At 39.5% G+C, this 20,337-nt stretch overlaps 1 protein-coding gene across 1 annotated transcript in view; it reads left to right on the forward strand.

Moving 5' to 3' along the window:
• LOC117366148 (all-trans-retinol dehydrogenase [NAD(+)] ADH4-like) overlaps nt 1–20,078 on the forward strand; it is a 35,159-nt gene extending 15,081 nt beyond the window's left edge. Inside the window, exons 4-9 of the mRNA XM_033957308.1 lie at nt 735–822; nt 2,844–3,075; nt 6,813–7,073; nt 9,981–10,116; nt 14,806–14,944; nt 18,991–20,078. Coding sequence (XP_033813199.1) covers nt 735–822; nt 2,844–3,075; nt 6,813–7,073; nt 9,981–10,116; nt 14,806–14,944; nt 18,991–19,027 — 893 coding nt within the window. The 3' untranslated portion in view covers nt 19,028–20,078. The remainder of the gene's footprint in view (nt 1–734; nt 823–2,843; nt 3,076–6,812; nt 7,074–9,980; nt 10,117–14,805; nt 14,945–18,990) is intronic.
• The last annotated feature ends 259 nt before the right edge of the window (nt 20,079–20,337 follow it).

Raw genomic sequence — 20,337 nt, forward strand, 5'->3', positions numbered from 1 at the left:
CTAGAAATAATTAATAGTAGCAGTAGTGCATACCCGTCTCTAAAACATCACTTCCTGGATCTGCACCTAGGAAGTGACATCAGAGGAAGAGCCGACGCTGGTGCAACAGGAACGTTACAGAGGTATGGGGGGAAGGGAAGTGGCGCACATTCGGCAGGAGGGGTCAGGGAAGGAGCGTATGGATGAGGAGGGGCAGAGAAGAAAGCGGGGTAGAAGTGCCACCACCCCGGGCGCCTCTCACCCTCACTGTGCCGCTGGAGTCACCTACAGCCTACTAGAAAATATGCCGCTGAACATATAAGCCCATTTGAAACTGGGCCATTGAAGAGACATGCATCCAGTCAGGATAACTGAATGCATGGCATAGATTAGCATACAAAGGAGGCTGTGCATGCAAATCCATCTCATACATATTTATTTATTTATTCAATTTTCTATACCGTTCTCCCAGGAGAGCTCAGAACGGTTTACATGAGTTTATTCAGGAACTCAAGCATTTTCCTTTCTGTCCTGGTGGGCTCACAATCTATCTAATGTAGCTGGGGCAATGGGGGGATTAAGTGACTTGCCCAGGGTTACAAGGAGCAGCGTGGGTTTGAACCCACAACCCCAGGGTGCTGAGGCTGTAGCTTTAACCACTGCACCACACTCTCCTGAAAATCAGATTAGCTGGGAGTGTCCCAGTTTTGCTCTGATTAATAATTGTAACTGTAACTACTAATCTTGTTTTCCAGGTGATAAAGTTATCCCGCTCTACATTCCTCAATGTGGCAAGTGCAAGTTCTGTTTGAATCCGAAGACTAATCTTTGTCAAAAGATCAGGTAGAAGTTATAAATGATTTTCATATTTAAAATGACTTCCTGGGGGAAAGGACATAAGAACATAAGAATAGCCATACTAGGTCAGACCAATGGTTCATCTAGTTCAGTATCCTGTTTCCAACAATGACCAATCCAGGTCACAAGTACCTGGCAGAAACCCAAATAGTCATAAAGTACAGTTATGCACAAATAAATACTCCAGTTTCTTCAAACAGATAATTATTACCTAACATGGCCAACCACATATATCAATAAGAATATTCTCATAGATCGAGAGTAAACAATCATTTAAATCAGTGGTTCTCAGCCCTATCCTAGGGGACCCCCAGCCAATTGGGTTTTCAGGATATCCCTAATGAATATGCATGAGAGAGATTTGCATATAATGGAGGAGACAGGCTCCTTTTATCAAGCTGCACTAGCGGGGTTAACGCACGCGACTTTTCATCATACATTAACCCCCGCGCTGGCCAAAAACTACCGCCTGCTCAAGAGGCGGCAGTAGCGGTTAGCGCAGCCGGCGGTTTAGCGTGCGCTATTACGCGCGATAAACCGCTAGCGCGGTTTGATAAAAGGAACCCTATGTCTTATGCATATTCATTAGGGATATCTCGAAAACCCAACTGGCTGGGGGTCCCCCAGGACAGGGTTGAGAACCACTGATTTAAATGCTTTCATGAATTCAATATAACATACTGTCTAATTGGGTTTTTTTTCACATATTTCTCTTGCTCACATGGAGTTTCATTTCTTCCAGTAACATTTTTTCATCTCTCCAGCTCCTATTTTCTTTTATAATCTTTGGTCTCAGTTGAGTCTTTCAGTTTTTCCATGATCATATTACATATTTTAAAACAAAGAGAATGACCCAGGTTTCCACAAAAAAAAAATGGCAAACCAAACAAAAGCAAAAAAGTGTGGAAACCAACAATGTTCAAAAAACTTACTTTTTATTTCTTCAGAAAAAAACTAAAAACACTTTCCACATTTGTCTTTCACGGACCCAACATTGGCCGTGTTTCGGTGAAACACCTTCCTCAGGGGTCCTAAAAATTGTAATAAGCATTGTAAACAAATATTTATTTATCTATTTCTTTATCTCTCGTTTATTCATTTATTTACATCATGCTTATTACAATTTTTAGGACCCCTGATGAAGGTGTTTCACGGCTCTTTGTTAATGCTTTCCTATGAAAATGTTGCTATATCTGTTCTTCCTATAAGATACAATGCTAATGAATATTTGGGTTTTAACTTTTTACAGTTTTATTGCTGAATGTTTAATTGATAAGATGTTTGTCCATTGTTTGTCCACATCTATGTGACTAAAGTGCGATCAGTATACAGTGTTCCCCTGCAAATTTGCAGTCGGCGGTTCGCGGTCCCGGTCATTCACGGTATTTTCCGACCACGAATGACCAGGCAGGAGAGGGCAGCTGGAGAGGCAGGAGAGGGCAGCCGGAGCGCCCGCAAGTGAAGGAAATCACTCGTTGTATGCTCCGACCGCCTCTTCCTGTACTAAAGTCGGGCCTTACCAATCAGGAGCTACATGCCAAAGTACAGGAAGAGGCGGTCGGAGCATACAGCGAGTGATTTCTTTTACTCGCTGGCACTCTGGCTGCCCTTTCCTGCCTCTCCAGCTGCCCTCTCCTGTCTCCCCTACCTAAAAACTGTATTTGTGGTTTTTTGAAATTCGCAGGGGTTCCTAAAATGGAATCCCCGTGAATTTTGGGGGAATACTGTATTATATATGTAATCAACATGTTAACTGCATAGTTCTATGCAGTATATAAATTTTTAAATAAATAAATCTTTAAAGGTCTGTCATTTTAATAAGTACTTCAGTATGAGTCATAATTTTTTTGAGATGTCTATTGGTGTAATTTTTGTAATTCCCAGTGTTTCTTATAGTTTATCATCCACATTGAACTTTATAGTATTTGGAAACTATAAGACCTTTTTTTATTATTGCATTGCATGGATTTTGCTGACATTGTTTCATTTCAATTTCTTTCCCTTAGCAAAATTAAAACTGCTATTTCAGATCAAGATCTGATGGCAGACAATACCAGTAGGTTTACCTGCAAAGGGAAGCAGATTTACCACTTCATGGGGACCAGCACCTTTTCTGAATATACTGTTGCAGCTGAGACCTCCATTGCCAAAATTGATGATTCTGCTCCTCTAGATAAAGTTTGTCTGATTGGATGTGGATTTTCCACTGGATATGGGGCTGCCATCAATACTGCCAAGGTAAAAAATATATATAAACTGTACATTGTATGTAAAATGAATGTACTGTGGTCAGTAGTTCCCAAATCCCATCCATAAGGATGGTTTTAAGGTAAACAAAATATGCAGCTTAACCTGATTCTCTGCCCAGCTATATGAAAATGAATATCATAAATATTTATAGTAGATAGCCAGAAATCGAGCACAAGAGAGCAGGGGGGTACAGAGAAAATTATTACGAGAGAATGACAAAAGGAACTTCTCTACTGCCTTTTTGTGGCTTTGGCATTCAAAGCTGACAGCACTGGAGGATTAAGTGACTTTCCCAGGGTCACAGGGAACAGCACTGGGATTTGATCTCACAACCTCTGGGTGCAGAGGGAGCAGGCTTTACCAGTAAGCCACACCTTCCATTGAAATGGAAAGCTAGGGTATGGAGAGGAAGGAGAATAGTGAATTACAGAGAGAAGAAAAGCAAAAGAGATGGGCAAAGAAACAGAAAGACAAGAGATGTATAGTATATGAAAGAAAAAGGGTAGGTTAGGCAAATAGCACAGATGAATGTTAAAGGTGTTATAGGAGGGTGCCATATGTGTTGAGATTAGCACATTGGTTTGGAAAGATGACTTCTATGATTACATGAGAGTATATCTCAAATATCACATTGAACGAGAGAGAATGTACTGTTGAAAAGATTATATAGATCAATGTAAGAAATAGTGAATGGCGATCCTATTGAATACTTTCAGTAAGAACTGGTGTAGAGTGCCCAACTGCATTAGAAAAATACACTAAGTTTCAAGTTTAATTATTCTTAATGAATCGCCTATTTTAAATCACTAAGCGATGTACAAAGCCTTAATACATACAGATTAATACTTTAACACATACAAATTAAATATTATTGACAATATAAAGTAAATTTTTTTAAATACTAAACATACTTAATTACATACGTATATTAAAATATTAGTTAGGGTATAGAGACATACTTGAATTGTGAGGATAAATAGGAAAGAAATTACAATAATTGGATAGGAAAGGAAGAGTAATAACAAAGGAAAAAACAAATAGGAAGGGGAAGTAAATTTATAGATAAATAAAAAAGCATAATAAACTATTGAGAATCATATGCATCTTTAAAGAAAAATGTTTTTAGTGTTTTTTTAAAAATGGATAAATCTTTTAATTCCCTAATGTGTTGCGGTAAGAGATTCCAAGACTGAGGGGCAATAACAGAAAACATGTCATTACGCCTAGTTCCAATCACCTTCAACGAGGGGACCGACAGGAGGTTGGAAGAAGTGAGAAAGAAAAGAACTAACTTGTAGAAGGGACAGAGAAAATAAAAAGCCCTCAGAAATGGCATGGGCATAAGCTTCATAGGTTGTATGTTGTGCAAAGGTTAAGATGCCTGTCCCTGTGGACTATAATCATGGTATCGTTATTGGTTATGTATTACTATTGGTTATCATCTTTATTAGATCATTTTGTTTCCTTTCAAGTGATGTATTTTCAACTTGTAAAAATTATAAATAAATAAAATTTAAAAAGATGCCGGTCCCACAATAAGTCATTTGACGTCATATGACCTGTCATATCTGGTCAGTTTCATGGTTCTCACACTCAGCCACCATAATGATGGCTCTGTTTTGGGTTGTTGTTTTTTGTTGTGTTTTTTTTAAAAAGGTGCTTTCATAGAGTAACTAGTTGAAATAAGGTACGTGACCTTTAAACAGCATTTAACCTAAATTAAGGATAAAGAAGTACTACTACTTATAAAACAATGGATGACTTTCATATTTGCAACCTGGAATTCATTAAGAGCAAATGTTAATTGAAATTCTGTTTTGTTCTGAAAAATAGAACTCGCCACCCTTATCTTCCCAAGAATAATGTGCATGTGCATGTTTTAGCATTATTCAGAAATAAGAAACATAAGACTTTGGAAGTTTTTATTTAATTTGTGATATGTCTTTGGGTTTTCAAGGTGAGTTACAATAAAAAGAAGCATAATAAAGCTTGCTTTGAATTCAGGAGTTTTCAGTTCAGTCCTCAGGACACATCTCAGTCAGGCTTTTAAATCTGTCACATTCATAATCATTTTGGACATTCTGAAAAATTGAATGGTAGGGAATGTCCAACAGATTGGGAAGAGAACCACTGCTCTAACCAGAAAATAATATTCAACAAAAAAATTATGTTTCAGAAAATATTCTTAAATACCAGTACATAATCATCACATCATAGATTAAAGAAATTACTAAAACTAAATAAAAACACAAAAATTAATTAAAATTAATTAATAAAATAGAAAGGTATTTAGGGCAATAAATATAACAGGTTCCAAAAGCAAACTTCAGTATAAGAAAAGTAATGGAGCTCCAATAACCCAATCTCCTCCTCTCAAATCATCAACCAACCTAAAAATATACGCCTATTAATAAGTTTTGTGCCAATATCCTAACGCCACACACAAGATCAGGGATAATTGATATTTTGATTTGCTGAAACCCTTGGTATGATCTCTATTACACAGATGTCTTGTGGAAGCCTGACAAACCTGCCAGTCTAGAAATAGAACAAATTTCATTCAATACATAGCATTGTTTGTTTAATTTGTTATCTTTTCCAACAAGGAGGAAAATCTATGATCTGTAACAGTGTTATATCAAGGGTTAATGTGAAGAATGGGCAAGTTACCATTCTATGTAGCAAAGCAGGAAACCCAGGACTAGGTTGATGGTTCTCAGGTATTTACTCACTTCTTCTACCTTACCTACTATGTTTCCCCAAAAATAAGACCTACCCCGAAAATAAACCCTAGCATGATTTTCGGGATAGGTCTTAATATAAGCCCTACCCCTGAGAATAAGCCCTAGTTGTAGGCAGCTGCGCTTCCCCCCACCCCGCCCCCGCCGCGCAGCTGAACTACTGAACCCCCGCTGACCCTTCATCCTTCCCTCCCAACCGATCCCCGCTGACCGCGAACATAAATACCTACCAGCAGAGGAGCGTCGGGCAGCAGCACTCATAGGCTGCTTTGCAGCCTTCTCACTAGGTCCTTCTGTGTACCCTACTACTGATAATGTCATCAGTACACAGAAGGCCCCAGCAAGAAGGCCGCAAAGTAGCCTGTGAGTGCTGCTGGCCCGATGCTCCTCTGCCGGAAGGTATTTATGGTCGCGGTCAGCGGGGATCGGTTGGAAGGGAAGGATGGAGGGTCAGCGGGGTTTCGGCGGTTCGGCTGCATGGTAGCAGTTGCTCAAAGGTTCTGCTGCATGAGGGATGGGACGGAGGGAAGGAAGTTGGGCAAGGGTTCTGCTGCATAGGAGGATGGGCAGGATGGAGGGATAGAAAGATACTGCAGAGGGAAGGAACAAGGGGATGGGTAAGAGGGGAGGAAATATGTTGCACATGTGGGGGAAAGGAAAGAGGAAGAATTGGGGTGAAGGAGAGGAAGGGAGAGATGATCATGTACATGATAAAAATAAGCCCTACCCAAAAATAAGACCTAGTGCCTTTTTTTGGGCCCCAAATGAATATAAGACACTGTCTTATTTTTGGAGAAACACAGTAGTAAAGCAAAAGGGAGGAGACATATGAATACAAATTAAAATGTCACTAAATATATCACTGCAGTCATAGTATCCTGTTCACTACAGCTTATAGTTCTGTAAACTGGGACCATCACAGCTGACATAATTGCTGGGTGACTTCAACTGGCCTCATCGCTTTTATCTTAATCCTGTCTGTAGGTTGAACCGGGTTCTACCTGTGCAGTTTTTGGATTGGGTGGCGTTGGTCTTTCGGCCGTCATGGGCTGTAAAGCTGCAGGTGCTAGTCGGATCATTGGAATTGACATCAACAAAGACAAATTTCCAAAAGCAGAAGAGTTGGGCGCCACAGAATGCATCAGTCCTAAAGACTACAATAAGCCTATACAGCAGGTCATTGCTGAACTGACCAATGGTGGTGTGGACTTCTCCATCGAGTGCATCGGCAATATTGATGTCATGGTATTTATTTATTTATGTGGGAGCTTTGTCATTCTTGCCTATTATTGAATCATTTAAGTTCAAAACTTTTATTGAGAATTTTGCATAATATACAAACAGGAGAACATAAAATTTGCAAAAATATGCTTATAACTCTATTGACACAAGCATAGGATATCCATAAACTTACAAGATAACCCACCTCCATATGCAGAGAGTGCAGCATCCATTCATACATACATGCATACATACCTAATCATACTTCCAACAACATTCAATCCTTACCCACGTAATCTTTTATAGGCCACAACAGTCTATCAAACTTTGCCTTCTTACCCTTCTTTTCCATTATAATTGCCTCATACTTCCCAATTAAACAAACTGAATTCTACCAGAATTGAAATGACAGTAATGACAAATTCTTCCATGGTTTTAAAATAGTTTGAATTGCAACAGCTGTCAGTATTGCTATTAACCACGTATTATCACTAGTTATTTCTACAGAAGCCTCAAAAATATTGAAAATTGCTCCTGCATACGTTAAAGAAACATCTATATTTAACAACATTTGAACATGACTCCATACCTGCTGCCAAAAGACATGCACCAGGGGACATTAAAATAACATACGATCTAATGTACCTTTTTCATCTTGTAAGTTTATGGATATCCTATGCTTGTGTCAATAGAGTTATAAGCATATTTTTGCAAAATTTATGTTCTGTTTGTATATTATACTAAATTCTTAATAAAAATTATGAACTTAAAAATATATATATATATATATTTTGGTTTGGGTTTAGTTTTCTTTGGAAGTAGTGGCCTTTATAAATTAAGCATTTTTGGGGGGGGGAAGCACTGTTATAAAATTACTGTATATACTCGACTATAAACCGGGATTTTTGGGCCAAAAAATTGACCCAAAAATGGGGGTCCTGGTTTATATTCAGGTCATCCCCCAGTGACCACCTGAAACCCTCCCGGACTTCCTGCAGGCCTGCTTTAGGCTAGGACAGCAGGGATTCCTCCCATCTCCTGCCCTGGCCAACACTAATAATTATCACCCTCCCTCCTTCCCTCCCTCACGTACCTGTTCCCTGGTGGTCCAGCGTGTATCCCGCACTGAAATACTTTGTAAAGGTAGTAGCCAGCGGCGCACCCGGGCCGGCACGCAGGAGCGAGCTTTTCGTGCTCCCAGCCAGCCCTGCACTATTCCCTGATAGGCTGCCACAAGTTATCGCGGGATTTGCGATTCTCGCAGCAGCCTATCAAGGAGCGGTGCAGGGTTGGCCGGGAGCATGAAAAGCTCATTCCTGCGTGCCGGCCCGAATACACCGCTGGCTACTACCTTTACAATCTAAAGGATTTCAGTACGGGATACACGCTGGACCATCAGGGAACAGGTACGCGAGGGAGGGAAGAAGAGAGGGTGGTAATTATTAGTGTCAGCTGGGGCAGGAGATGGGAGGGATCCCTCCTATCCTGGCCTACCACTAGGTGGTTTAAGTTAAGGGGAATGGTTAATCTGCTGGCTGGGTTAGAGGGCAAAGGGGGGTATGGGACAATCAAGCCATTGTGACATCACTGATGAGGTTGGCTCTTTTTAGGGGGAAGAGGGTACAGGGAAGGAAGGTGGGAAAGTGTTCAGAGCTTGGCAGGGAGGGGGACTTGGTTCACAGCCTGGTAGGGAATGGGACTGATTGCAGGACAGGGAGGGAAGGGGGCTGGCTGCAGAACTTGGCAGGGAGGGGGGCTGAGTGCAGAACCTGGCAGGGCAGGACACTTGAATATTAAGCTGCCCGACTTATATTCGAGTCAACCATTATTATTATTATTTTTTTTTCCTCCTTTTGGGGGGGGGGGGTCTCGACTTATATTCGGATTGACTTATATTCGAGTATATACGGTAGGCTCCATGCAATCATCTCATTCATACTCGTAGCTCAATAGCATTGTTTTAAGCATATTAGTTTATGTCGTTAATGATTGCCTTTCTCACCCTTAAGTTGGTTTTTGCTGATGTTACAACTATAATGATACCCAAAAATATATTGGGAATGTATTCATATAAATACTGGGTGGATCCAATCAATCATACTGTACTCAAAAATAGAGAATCCCCTACTCCATTACTGCATACATAGAAATGATCTTGATATTAATATTTTATACCTGAAGTGCTCAGAACCTCAACAGTAGAAAGCCCGCAAACAGGAACACACCCCAAAATGCGGACTTCTTGGTTAATCACTGCACTTATGTGGTATATTTCAAATGCTACTCTCACTCTAAATTCTTATTAAACATTCGCTATATTATTTCAAACTGAATGATTGAAGGTAAGTACTGGGTTTTATCAAGTGAAGGTGAAAAGGCGATTCAACCAATGATTTTGTTGCAGGGTTCTAACGCATTTCGCCTTAACGACTGCTTCAGAGAACCCCCGTGGTTGGTGTGTTAACCAAAAGCATCTCTCCTCACCTTCTGCTCTACTTCACAGTCTGTTTTCTGTTGCCCCTGTTTATACTTCAGATATAAAATATTAATATTAAGATCATTTCTATGTATGCAGTAATGGAGTTGGGGATTCTCTATTTTTGAGTACACTACTATAATGATTACATATCATTTCTATAGCATTGTATACACATACATAAAATAAAGACAGTCACTGGTCCATTGACTTTACAATCTAATCAATACACACAGACTATAAATACGATGCTTCAGGAAATGTATTTAATATAGTAAAAATGGTTAAAATCAGCTAATTAGGTGAAGCCGAGATGTTAAAGCAACCTTGAAAAAGGTTTGAATATGGTTAGAAAGGAGCCTGCAAGTAGAGATGTGGGGGGGAGGAAGTAATAAACAGCTGCAGAATGAATGTGACATTGCAATAGCTCTCATTTTCCCATTTACTGGTTGCAGAAAGCAGCTCTGGAGTGTACCACTGTAGGCTGGGGGACATGTGCAATTGTGGGAGTGGCTTTGGAAGATCGGGGCATTCCTGTTGATCCTTTCATGCTGTTAATGGGACGTACTTTAAGAGCCACTTTCTTTGGCGGTAAGTCCTGTGTAAGACATTTCATTATGCAAATTAAATCATTACACAGAAACAAATCTGATCCAATCCAAAATTTCTAAATCAGTGCAGAAGTTTGAAAGAGATATGTGAGGAGTATAAGATTCCATCAAGAGCAGTTCCTACAGATTTTGCCCATCAGTGTGTTTGTGTTATTCACAGAGAAGCACTTCCTAATTCATTATAATTTGAAAAACATGGGAAGCACTGAGTAAGTGGGTTGCACCATTTGCCTCCTGTGATACAGTTGTGAAAGAGCAGGAGAGTAAGGATGGTTCTCTAAGGGACTTCCGAAAGTAGAAGGGTTACTACAGTAGAGTGCAAAGCTCAGACTGATGCTGTCAGTGTTGATATCAAACATCTAAACCATATAGCCTTAGCTAAAGTTTGTGTTTTATCCGTTTAGGACCTCAGCGGTGCAAACTGTGAGAAGATTTCATTCACAGCATAAATTGCACTAAAGTCTTCATCGGTCAAATTTTCTATATATAAGTTTATCTTATTTATTTTATTTTTCAAATAGTTTAAGAAAGATACTCATCTCTTTATCAAAGCATAGCAGGGGTTCTTCACCAACATAGGCTATGTTTCGCCAAAAAAGGCTTTATCAAGGTATTCCCCTGACAAAAAAGAGAGATATCACAATTAATATCCTTAGTCGATTACTTGGATTTTACCAGCGACTCATAAGGGCAACACTTCAAACCCATATAAGTAGTTGGAATCAGATGTTATACATTTAAAAATAACTTATAAAATACCTTTATTATGCCGATTCCACAAGTACTGCCATTGTTAGTCTTTTGGCAGAACAACATGGCCGCGGCGTTTTTATGCAAAGTGTAAGCATCATGATCTCATACACACGTACCCTATCAGAATCCAGAAACAGCCCCAGGATTATTTAGACTAATGTCATCCATTCTACTTCCGCTTAAGACCATTAGGTTTTACTATATTTAATGTATAAATCATTCTTTGTTCCTTAAAATTCAAGCGTTCTATATAATTTCCACCCTCCTACCCTACAGCAATATGGTCAATAATTTTCCATTTTAAATCACTAATTTTATGCCTCAGAGTTTGCCAATGTTGCACAAGAGGTGCTTCAAGACTCCCGGTATTTATTTTAGATTTATGCTCGGTAAGTCTCACCATGATTTTCCGGCTTGTTCTGCCTATATAAACCAAGTCACACGGGCATTGAATCACATAGATTACAGGAGTACTATTACATGAGGTATTCACCCTAGATTTAAAAATCTTCTTGGTACCTGGGTGAATCCATTCAGGGCCCACTATCGCTTGGGCACACCATTGGCATTGTCCACAAGCTTCATGAGCAAACTGTTGTTCAGTAATAGTGGCTTTGTTTCTATCCTCAAATTTATATAGAGACAAAAATTCCCCTATAGTTTGTCCCCTATAGTTTGATATATGAATGAATGAATGAAGCTGAACCACAGGCCAATGTAGTGTTATAGTTTGAAAAAAATCTACTACTGAGATCAGTATAGGGAAGCACACATATCAAGGTCTCATCTACCTCATTAGTTATTTTTTCTTGAATCAGTAGAGGCCTTTGAGCATATTTGGCACGAAGGTATGCTTTCCTAATAGATTTTTTTGGGTATTGCCTTTCACAGAACCTCTGAGTCATTATTTTCACCTGTTCATCAAATTCTTCACGGTCGGAGCAGATCCGTCGTATCCTTAGAAACTGACTCACCGGTATATTAAATTTCAAAAAATATGGGTGATAACTCGAAAAATGCAAAAAGTTGTTCCGTTCAACTTCTTTTCTATATAGAGTTGTTCTAATAGATTGATCTTTCATTATCATCAAGTCCAGGTACGCAATCCTATTAGGGTGATCTGTCATAGTGAAGGTGAGATGCGGATCCAAGGTGTTAATCCATCCAAGGAAATTCTCCAAATCTACATACGATCCGCCCCAGAAAAACAAAATGTCGTCGAAATAGCATTTCCATAATTTAACATTTTGAAAAGGTAATGCTGAGTAGATATAATCTGTTTCAAATTTAGAGACATATAGATTAGCCACCGAGGGGGCCATAGACGCCCCCATCGCGACTCCTTGAATTTGGTAGTAGAAGTCACCGTGATACCAAAAATAGTTAGATTTAACTACAAGAGTAGCAAGTTTCATAAGCCAGTCTTTTTTAAAACGGTCCAAATCCATATTATCTAAGGTTTCTTCTAGTATCAAAAGTGCAGCAGTTTGAGGTATTTGAGTATATAGTGAAGTAATGTCGAGTGTCACTAGGTAAGTGATTTCAGAAATATTAGTCATAGTCTCTAGAATTCTTAACAAATGGGCTGAGTCTTTCAAGTAGGAGGGAGCTTTCTTTACTTCAGATCTCAAAAAATAGTCTACAAATTTAGACAACGGTTCTAGGACAGAGTTTCTTGTAGAGACAATAGGGCGTCCCGGGGGTTTTAATAAATTTTTATGGACCTTAGGGAGTAGATAGAGTTTTGGAGTAGAGGGATAAGGTTCAGTTAAAAACTGAGCTTCTTTCTTCGTAATCATTTTTCTTTTCAAACCTTCCTCCACTATTTCTTTTATCTCCAATTTCAATTGATTAACTGGATTTCCATCTAATTTAAGATAAGCTATACTATCACCCAATTGTCTCATAGCCTCTCCATGGTAATCAGAACGATCCCAGATAGTAATAGCCCCTCCTTTATCTGCCCGTAGTATCATTATATCAGAGTTATTTTGAAGTTCTTTAAGAGCAGTAGCCTCATTTCTTGAGAGATTAAACTCCCTATAGTTAGAATAATAGGCCTTTTCCATTACTTCCAAATCTTTCAAAACTAAATCTCGGTAAGTAATCAAAAAAGACGGCATCATTCCTGGAGGACACCATCTGGACTCATTTTTCAAAATTGAGATATCCATAACAGAAGGATTTTCATCAAAGAAAACTTTCAGTTGCAATTTCCGAAAGAATTTGAAAAAAGCAATTCTCATACAGAACGGATCGTATGTAGTAGTAGGGATAAACCCCAGGCCATATTGTAAGACCTGGGTCTGATGTATAGAAAGGGAAGCAGATGAGATGTTTATTATTGTTGATATCGCTGATTCATTCGTGTTTGAACATTCGGTCCTTGTGTATCCTTCGGTTTCTGCATTTGTCTTCCTCTTCCTTTCGATTGATCCCCCTGTCGTTGTACACTGTCTAAACTTTCTGTAGATCCTTGAGGTCTTAATGAGTCACTTCCATCGTCACTACTTATATCAGAAGTCCCTGACGATCCTTCAAAAGTCACTTGTTTGTTCACTGATTTAGCAGTCGATTTATCCTTAGGGGTAATATTCCTATTCATCGTTTTCTTCATCCAGGTATAAACCCTGTCTTGTTGGTAATCACTTTCATCATGCTTAAATTTTTTAACTTTGCCTATCTTTAAGGTTTCTTTAAATTTAGCAATATTATCATCCAGGGTTTTTCTTTTAAGTATAGTATCTTCAACCGACTGTTGTTCTTGAGTGATTACATTATCTATTGCTTTAATTTGCTCTTTAATTTCATTTTCCACGCTTACCGTGGTCTCCACAAGCAGAATCATTAAGTCACGGCTACATCTGTTTAAAATAGCTGTCCACTTCTCCATGAAGGGCTTATCCATACTAAAGGTCTTTGGTTCTTTTAGAATTCTTAAGCCCCTGGGGATCATAGCTCACCTTAGGTACTGGACCAAAGTGCTTTCATGCAGTTCAGCTCGAATCAGTCTTCTCCAGGCTATTTCCAGATCTGACCAATTTTAAGGAACAAAGAATGATTTATACATTAAATACAGTAAAACCTAATGGTCTTAATGCGGAAGTAGAATGGATGACATTAGTCTAAATAATCCCGGGGCTGTTTCTGGATTCTGATAGGGTACGTGTGTATGAGATCATGACGCTTACACTTTGCATAAAAACGCCGCGGCCATGTTGTTCTGCCAAAAGACTAACAATGGCAGTACTTATGGAATCGGCATAATAAAGGTATTTTATAAGTTATTTTTAAATGTGTAACATCTGATTCCAACTACTTATATGGGTTTGAAGTGTTGCCCCTATGAGTTGCTGGTAAAATTTGAGTAATCGACTAAGGATATTAATTGTGATAGCTCTCTTTTTTGTCAGGGGAATACCTTGATAAAGCCTTTTTTGGCGAAATGTAGCCTATGTTGGTGAAGAACCCCTGCTATGCTTTGATAAAGAGATGAGTATCTTTCTTAAACTATTTGAAAAATAAAATAAATAAGATAAACTTATATATAGAAAATTTTACCGATGAAGACTTTAGTGCAATTTATGCTGTGAATGAAATCTTCTCACAGTTTGCACTGCTGAGGTCCTAAACGGATAAAACACTAACTTTAGCTAAGGCTATATGGTTTAGATGTTTGATATTTAGCCTTGGAAAAATATATATTATTGCCTTATATAGTGTTGATATCAACCATTAATAATATTAGACAGACAGGATGGGGAATATAGATAAAGATCCTGAGGCTTTTCTCCAATTCTGTAAGGATGAAAAAAGAGCTTAGTAAGCTAGATCCTAAGACAATCTTGCCAATAAGATCACAGTATCAAAAGTGCTATAGGTTAATTGATTGCTTCATATGTGTTTCTCCCCACAGGTTGGAAGAGTGTTGATTGTGTACCAAAGCTGGTCTCTGATTATATGGCAAAGAAATTCAAGCTGGATGAACTGGTGACCTATACTTTATCCTTTGAAAAAATCAATGAAGCTTTTGATCTTATGAAAGAGGGGAAGAGGTAAATTACTGTTCAGCTATCTATCCAAAGATCTAGAATTATGCAATCTGATATTCAAAGCCAATTATGTATTTGCCTGTGGCAACTGAATGTATAATTAGTCTATCCATATATTTTTTAAAAGTACATGGATAATATCTGGCCACTTTGATTGTTAAATGGCTAGATATCATCTATAATTGTGGGTTGGATTAGGGGAGGGACCAAGGCAAGCCAAAAAACCATCTGGACAGTGGTTATACTCAGCCACTATCTGGAAAAAATCATACTTTTAGTTCAGGCCTTTTAAATAGCAAGCCTAAATTAAATGGATATTGCTGGTCCAGTCACCACACATGCATTGTTTCAAGTTTATTATTTACAGACAATCCCTGAGTTACAAACGCCCTACTTACATATGACTCGTACTTAAGAACATGGTCATGGCTTCATTTGATTTCACTGAGCAGTATTTCCAGTGGCACTTCTCTTGCAGCAAATTCAGGAATGATGCATGGCCACATTAAGAACAGAGTGTGATTGTGCATGCTGACTTTAGAGGGATCACTGGTAAGGACAGTTGGCCCTTTTGTCAGCTGGGAGCAGAGGTAAGCAGCAAGAATCTTAAAAGCTACAAGCGCTGATAAAAGACAGCATCGAAGAGCATCTAGAAAGAAATAAACTGATGAAAACAAGCCAACACGGCTTCTGCAAGGGAAGATCGTGCCTAACGAACTTATTGCACTTCTTCGAAGGAATTAACAAACAAATGAATGAAGGGGCCCCCATAGGCATCGTATACTTGGATTTCCAAAAAGCCTTCGACAAGGTACCCCATGAACACCTACTACGGAAACTGAAGAACCATGGGGTGGAAGGAGATGTACATAGATGGATCAAAAATTGGCTGGTGGGTAGGAAGCAAAGGGTAGGAGTGAAGGGCCACTACTCAGACTGGAGAAGGGTCACGAGTGGTGTTCCGCAGGGGTCGGCACTTGGGCTGCTGCTGTTCAATGTATTTATTAATGACCTAGAAATAGAGACAAAGTGCGAGGTAATAAAATTCGCAGATGACACAAAACTTTTTAGTGGGGTTAGGACTAAAGAGGACTGTGACGATTTATAAAGGGACCTGAATAAACTGGGAGAGTGGGCGAATAAATGGCAGATGAACTTTAATGTAGAGAAATGTAAAGTCTTGCATATAGGAAACAGAAACCCGATGTACAGCTATACGATGGGAGGGCTAGTAATGGGTGAAAGTAGCCTAGAGAAGGACTTAGGGGTACTGGTGGATAAGATGATGAAACCGTCAGCACAGTGTGCAGCAGCCTCAAAGAAGGCGAACAGAATGCTAGGTATTATCAAGAAAGGTATTACAACCAGAACGAAGGATGTTATCCTGCCGTTATATCAGGCGATGGTGCGCCCGCATCTGGAGTACTGCGTCTAGTATTGGTCGCCGTACCTTAAGAAGGATATGGCAATACTCGAGAGGATTCAGAAAAGAGCGATGCGATTGATAAAAGGTATGGAAAACCTTTCATAAGCTGAAAGATTAGAGAAACTGGGGCTCTTTTCCCTGGAGAAGCGGAGGCTTAGAAGGGACATGATAGAGACGTACAAGATCATGAAGGGCATAAAGTGGATAGGGACAGATTCTTCAAACTCTTGAAAACTACAAGAACGAGAGGGCATTCGGAAAAATTAAGAAGGGACAGATTCAGAACCAATGCTAGGAAGTTCTTCTTCACCCAAAGGGTGGTGGACACTTGGAATGCGCTTCCAGAGGGTGTGATAGGACAAAGTGCGCTATTGGGTTTCAAGAAGGGATTAGATAATTTTCTGAAGGAAAAGGGGATAGAAGGGTATAGATAGAGAATTACTGTACAGGTCCTGGACCTGATGGGCCGCCACGTGAGTAGACTGCTGGGCGCGATGGACCTCTGGTCTGACCCAGCAGAGGCATTTCTTATGTTCTTATGTTCTGAGTTACATACAAATCTGACTTAAGAACAGCTTTAAAAACATAACTCGTTCTTAACCCGGGGACTGCCTGTGTTTGATATACCACCCATCGGGGTGGCCATCTAGGTAGTATACACGTTAAAATCAATAAAAAGTATAACTATAAATAATTATAGGCTAGGAAGACTCAATATTCATGTGAATACAGGCAGTTCTCATCATCCATAGCCAGAGATAAGCACAAGCAATGGAGGATTAGTCTAGTGCAGGGGTGGGCAACTCCGGTCCTTGAGGGCCGCAATCCAATCAGATTTTCAGGATTTCCCCAATGAATATGCATTGAAAGCAGTGCATATAAATAGATCTCATGCATATTCATTGGGGAAATCCTGAAAACCCGATTGGATTCCAGCCCTCGAGGACCGGAGTTGCCCATGTCTGGTCTAGTGGTTAGTACAGCAGCCTGAGAACCTGGGGAAACCGGGTTCAATTCCCACTCTAACTCCTTGTGACGCTGGGCAAGTCACTTAACACTCCATTGCCCCAGGTACAAAATAAGAACCTGTATATAATATGTAAACCCACTTTGTAACCACAGAAAGGCAGTATATCAAGTCACATTCCCTTGAGAAGACCAATGGTCCATAGTGATAGCACTGAGTAAAGAAATATGTTTAAAATTGGAAAGAGAGGATTCTGTATGAAGGTTAAGGGGAAAATTATTCCAAAAGGATGGGTGATTATAGAAAATTTGATGGAAAGATGGAATCGCAAAGAAGTAATTGTTCAGATGATCAGGTGTTCAGGTTATGAGTAGTCGAAACAAGAAGAAAGGTTGTCCTGCCTAATTGATCTTGTGGACCAGAGTTAGAATTTTGTACAGGATTCTGGCTGATATTGGTGACAAATGTTCTTGTTGTAGTAAAGGTGTGACATGATCCAATCATTTGGCCCGTGATATCAATTTAACTGCTGTGTTTTGGATGAGTTGTAGCTATTTTGTGTCTTTAATGCAAAGACCCAAAAATAGTGTGCTGCAATAGTCTATATGTCTTAAAATCAATTACTTTTATATTTCTACTTTTATATTATATTTTATAATTAATTTCTCTTCCCCCTTATAGTTTGTCAGCTTTCTCTCTCTCTTAGTGCTACCAGACTTTTGTCCGGAGAAATCCCCCTGCAAAGCGTCGTCATTGTTTTCCGACCTCCGGGCCGTGTCTGAAGGGTCTCTGAGCATGTGCGGATGTGTGTGATGTCATCCATGCATGCTCAGAAGCCCTCCAGATGCGGCCGGGAGGTCAGGGCTTTTTAAAACCCAGACAAACTATCGGGTTTTGGAAAGTACATGTGGGCACCCAGACAGTCCTCTAAAAAGAGGATATGTCCGGGTTTTCCTGGACATCTGGTAACCCTACTCTCTCTCTCTTTTCCTTCTGCTTCTCCCCAGGTCCAGCATTTCTTCCTCCCCTCACAGGTCTAGTCTTTCTTCCCTTCAAAAGCTCAGCATCTCTCCATCTCCCTTCCCAGCAAGTCTGGCACCTCTTTCTGCCCCTCCACCTGAGTCCTCCAAACTCATGCCATCAGCAATGAAAGCAGAGGGGGCCATCAGAGCTTTTTATCTGCTTTGTCCCGCCCACAAGAAGTTATGTCAGAAGGGGTGGGAAGCAGTAGAGGAAAGGCCCTGGCAGGACTTACTGAGCCTTCCTGCTTTCATCATTGCCACTTCCAATGTGAGTTTGGAGGACCATGGGGGAGGGGCAGAAAGAGATGGTTGGAAAGGAAGAGAGAGACAGACAGACAGATGCCATACAGCAGGGATGGAGAGCAAGAGTTCAATAGCAGATTTTTTTTTTTTTGGTGCCAGGCTTGCTCATTAGTAGCTTTGTCCCTGTTTTCAAGTTACATTTGAAGAAGGGGCTTGTACGGTGATGAAACCTCATTTACCACATCATCTTTTCATTGTTCTAATGTTGTTCCAGTAAAAGGGTTCTCTAAAATAAGTAGGGATACTAGAGTTTGACACTACTGGGAAAAAAAAGATAATAGTAAAGTCCACATCAAAAAAACCTGTTGTTTTTTTTTCCCTTTATTTATAGCATCCGAACTGTCTTGATTTATCAAGAACACAGATGAAGCTGTGGGGAAACCATCTTCTTGACTCCTTCCATGCCATCAACCCTTCAATCTTTCCTCCTGTTTATTGATCATCTAATTTACAAAAAGAAAATGTATTCTAATTAAGACATATACATGGTGGTTGAAAGCAAAGGTCATGGTGGGAAGATATTAATGATGTGATATATGTATCGCTTTTTTGTGCCATAGCTGTTCAGGTATAAGGACAAGATCTTGCAACTGCTTTTTGCTGTTTACACTACTGCATAGCCCAGTATGATTCCACATTTCATTTCTGTTCAAAGCCACAGAAATTATATGCGCTTCTTTCTGTAGTAGTCTCCTCTTGCCATTCCATCCTTCTCAGCTGCTTTCCCCACAAAATTTGACTTTTATTTGGATTTTGCTCACACTTTTATCAGTGGTAACGCAAGGTGAGTTACAAGCAGTTGTCCAGCCTAGTTTTCTTTTTTAAAAAAAAATCTTTATTCATTTTAAAGCTAAAATTAAGTGCAACATATTATACAGACATTTTACACTTTAACAGCACTTAAATTCTATCAACTTATATTTCATGACAAATACATATTACATCCCCCCCCTTCTACATATCCAACAATTGCACTCAAATTAAAAGTATTTCCCCACCCTGGACGTGTATGTTCAAAGGGCAAAATCAACAATCACTCCTTACAGAATCTTGCCAATGGCTCCCAAGCATCCTTAAATTTCCTATAATGTCCCTACTGTATGGCAATCATATGTTTTATTTTAAAAATGTGGCATAAAGATTTCCACCAGAAATTTATAATTTAACCGATCCGTTTTTCCAGTTCTTCAAAATGAGTTGTATGGCAACTCCTGTCATAATAAAGAGAAGTTATTATTATGGGATGATATTGGGCTTGTAGCCTTCATTAACGTGCCACATAGCACGGTATCGTACATCAATGCCACTGGATTTTCCAATATTTTATTCACTTGACCCCAAATGGATCTCCAAAATTTAAGTATCAAGGGACAATAGAACAGTAGATGATCCAATGTCTCTACATCAAGATGACAGTGCCAGCATCTGTTACACTGAGAACTATCCAATTTCTGTAAACGAACAGGGGTCCAAAAAGATCTATGTGACATGTTCTGCATCCATGTTTATCTCATAGATGCAGAAGCCATTCATCTCATCCTCCAAGTCCAAATTCATGGCCACTGAGACGCAGAAATCTGCTGCTTTATCTCAATGCTCCAAATGTCATGAAGACCAGTCTTTGGTTTCTTATTCAAAAATTCAGATATTAATTTGAACCACTGAGCGGCCTGATGCC

This window comes from Geotrypetes seraphini, chromosome 1 (genome assembly GCF_902459505.1).
Source record: "Geotrypetes seraphini chromosome 1, aGeoSer1.1, whole genome shotgun sequence".
NCBI lineage: Eukaryota > Metazoa > Chordata > Amphibia > Gymnophiona > Dermophiidae > Geotrypetes > Geotrypetes seraphini.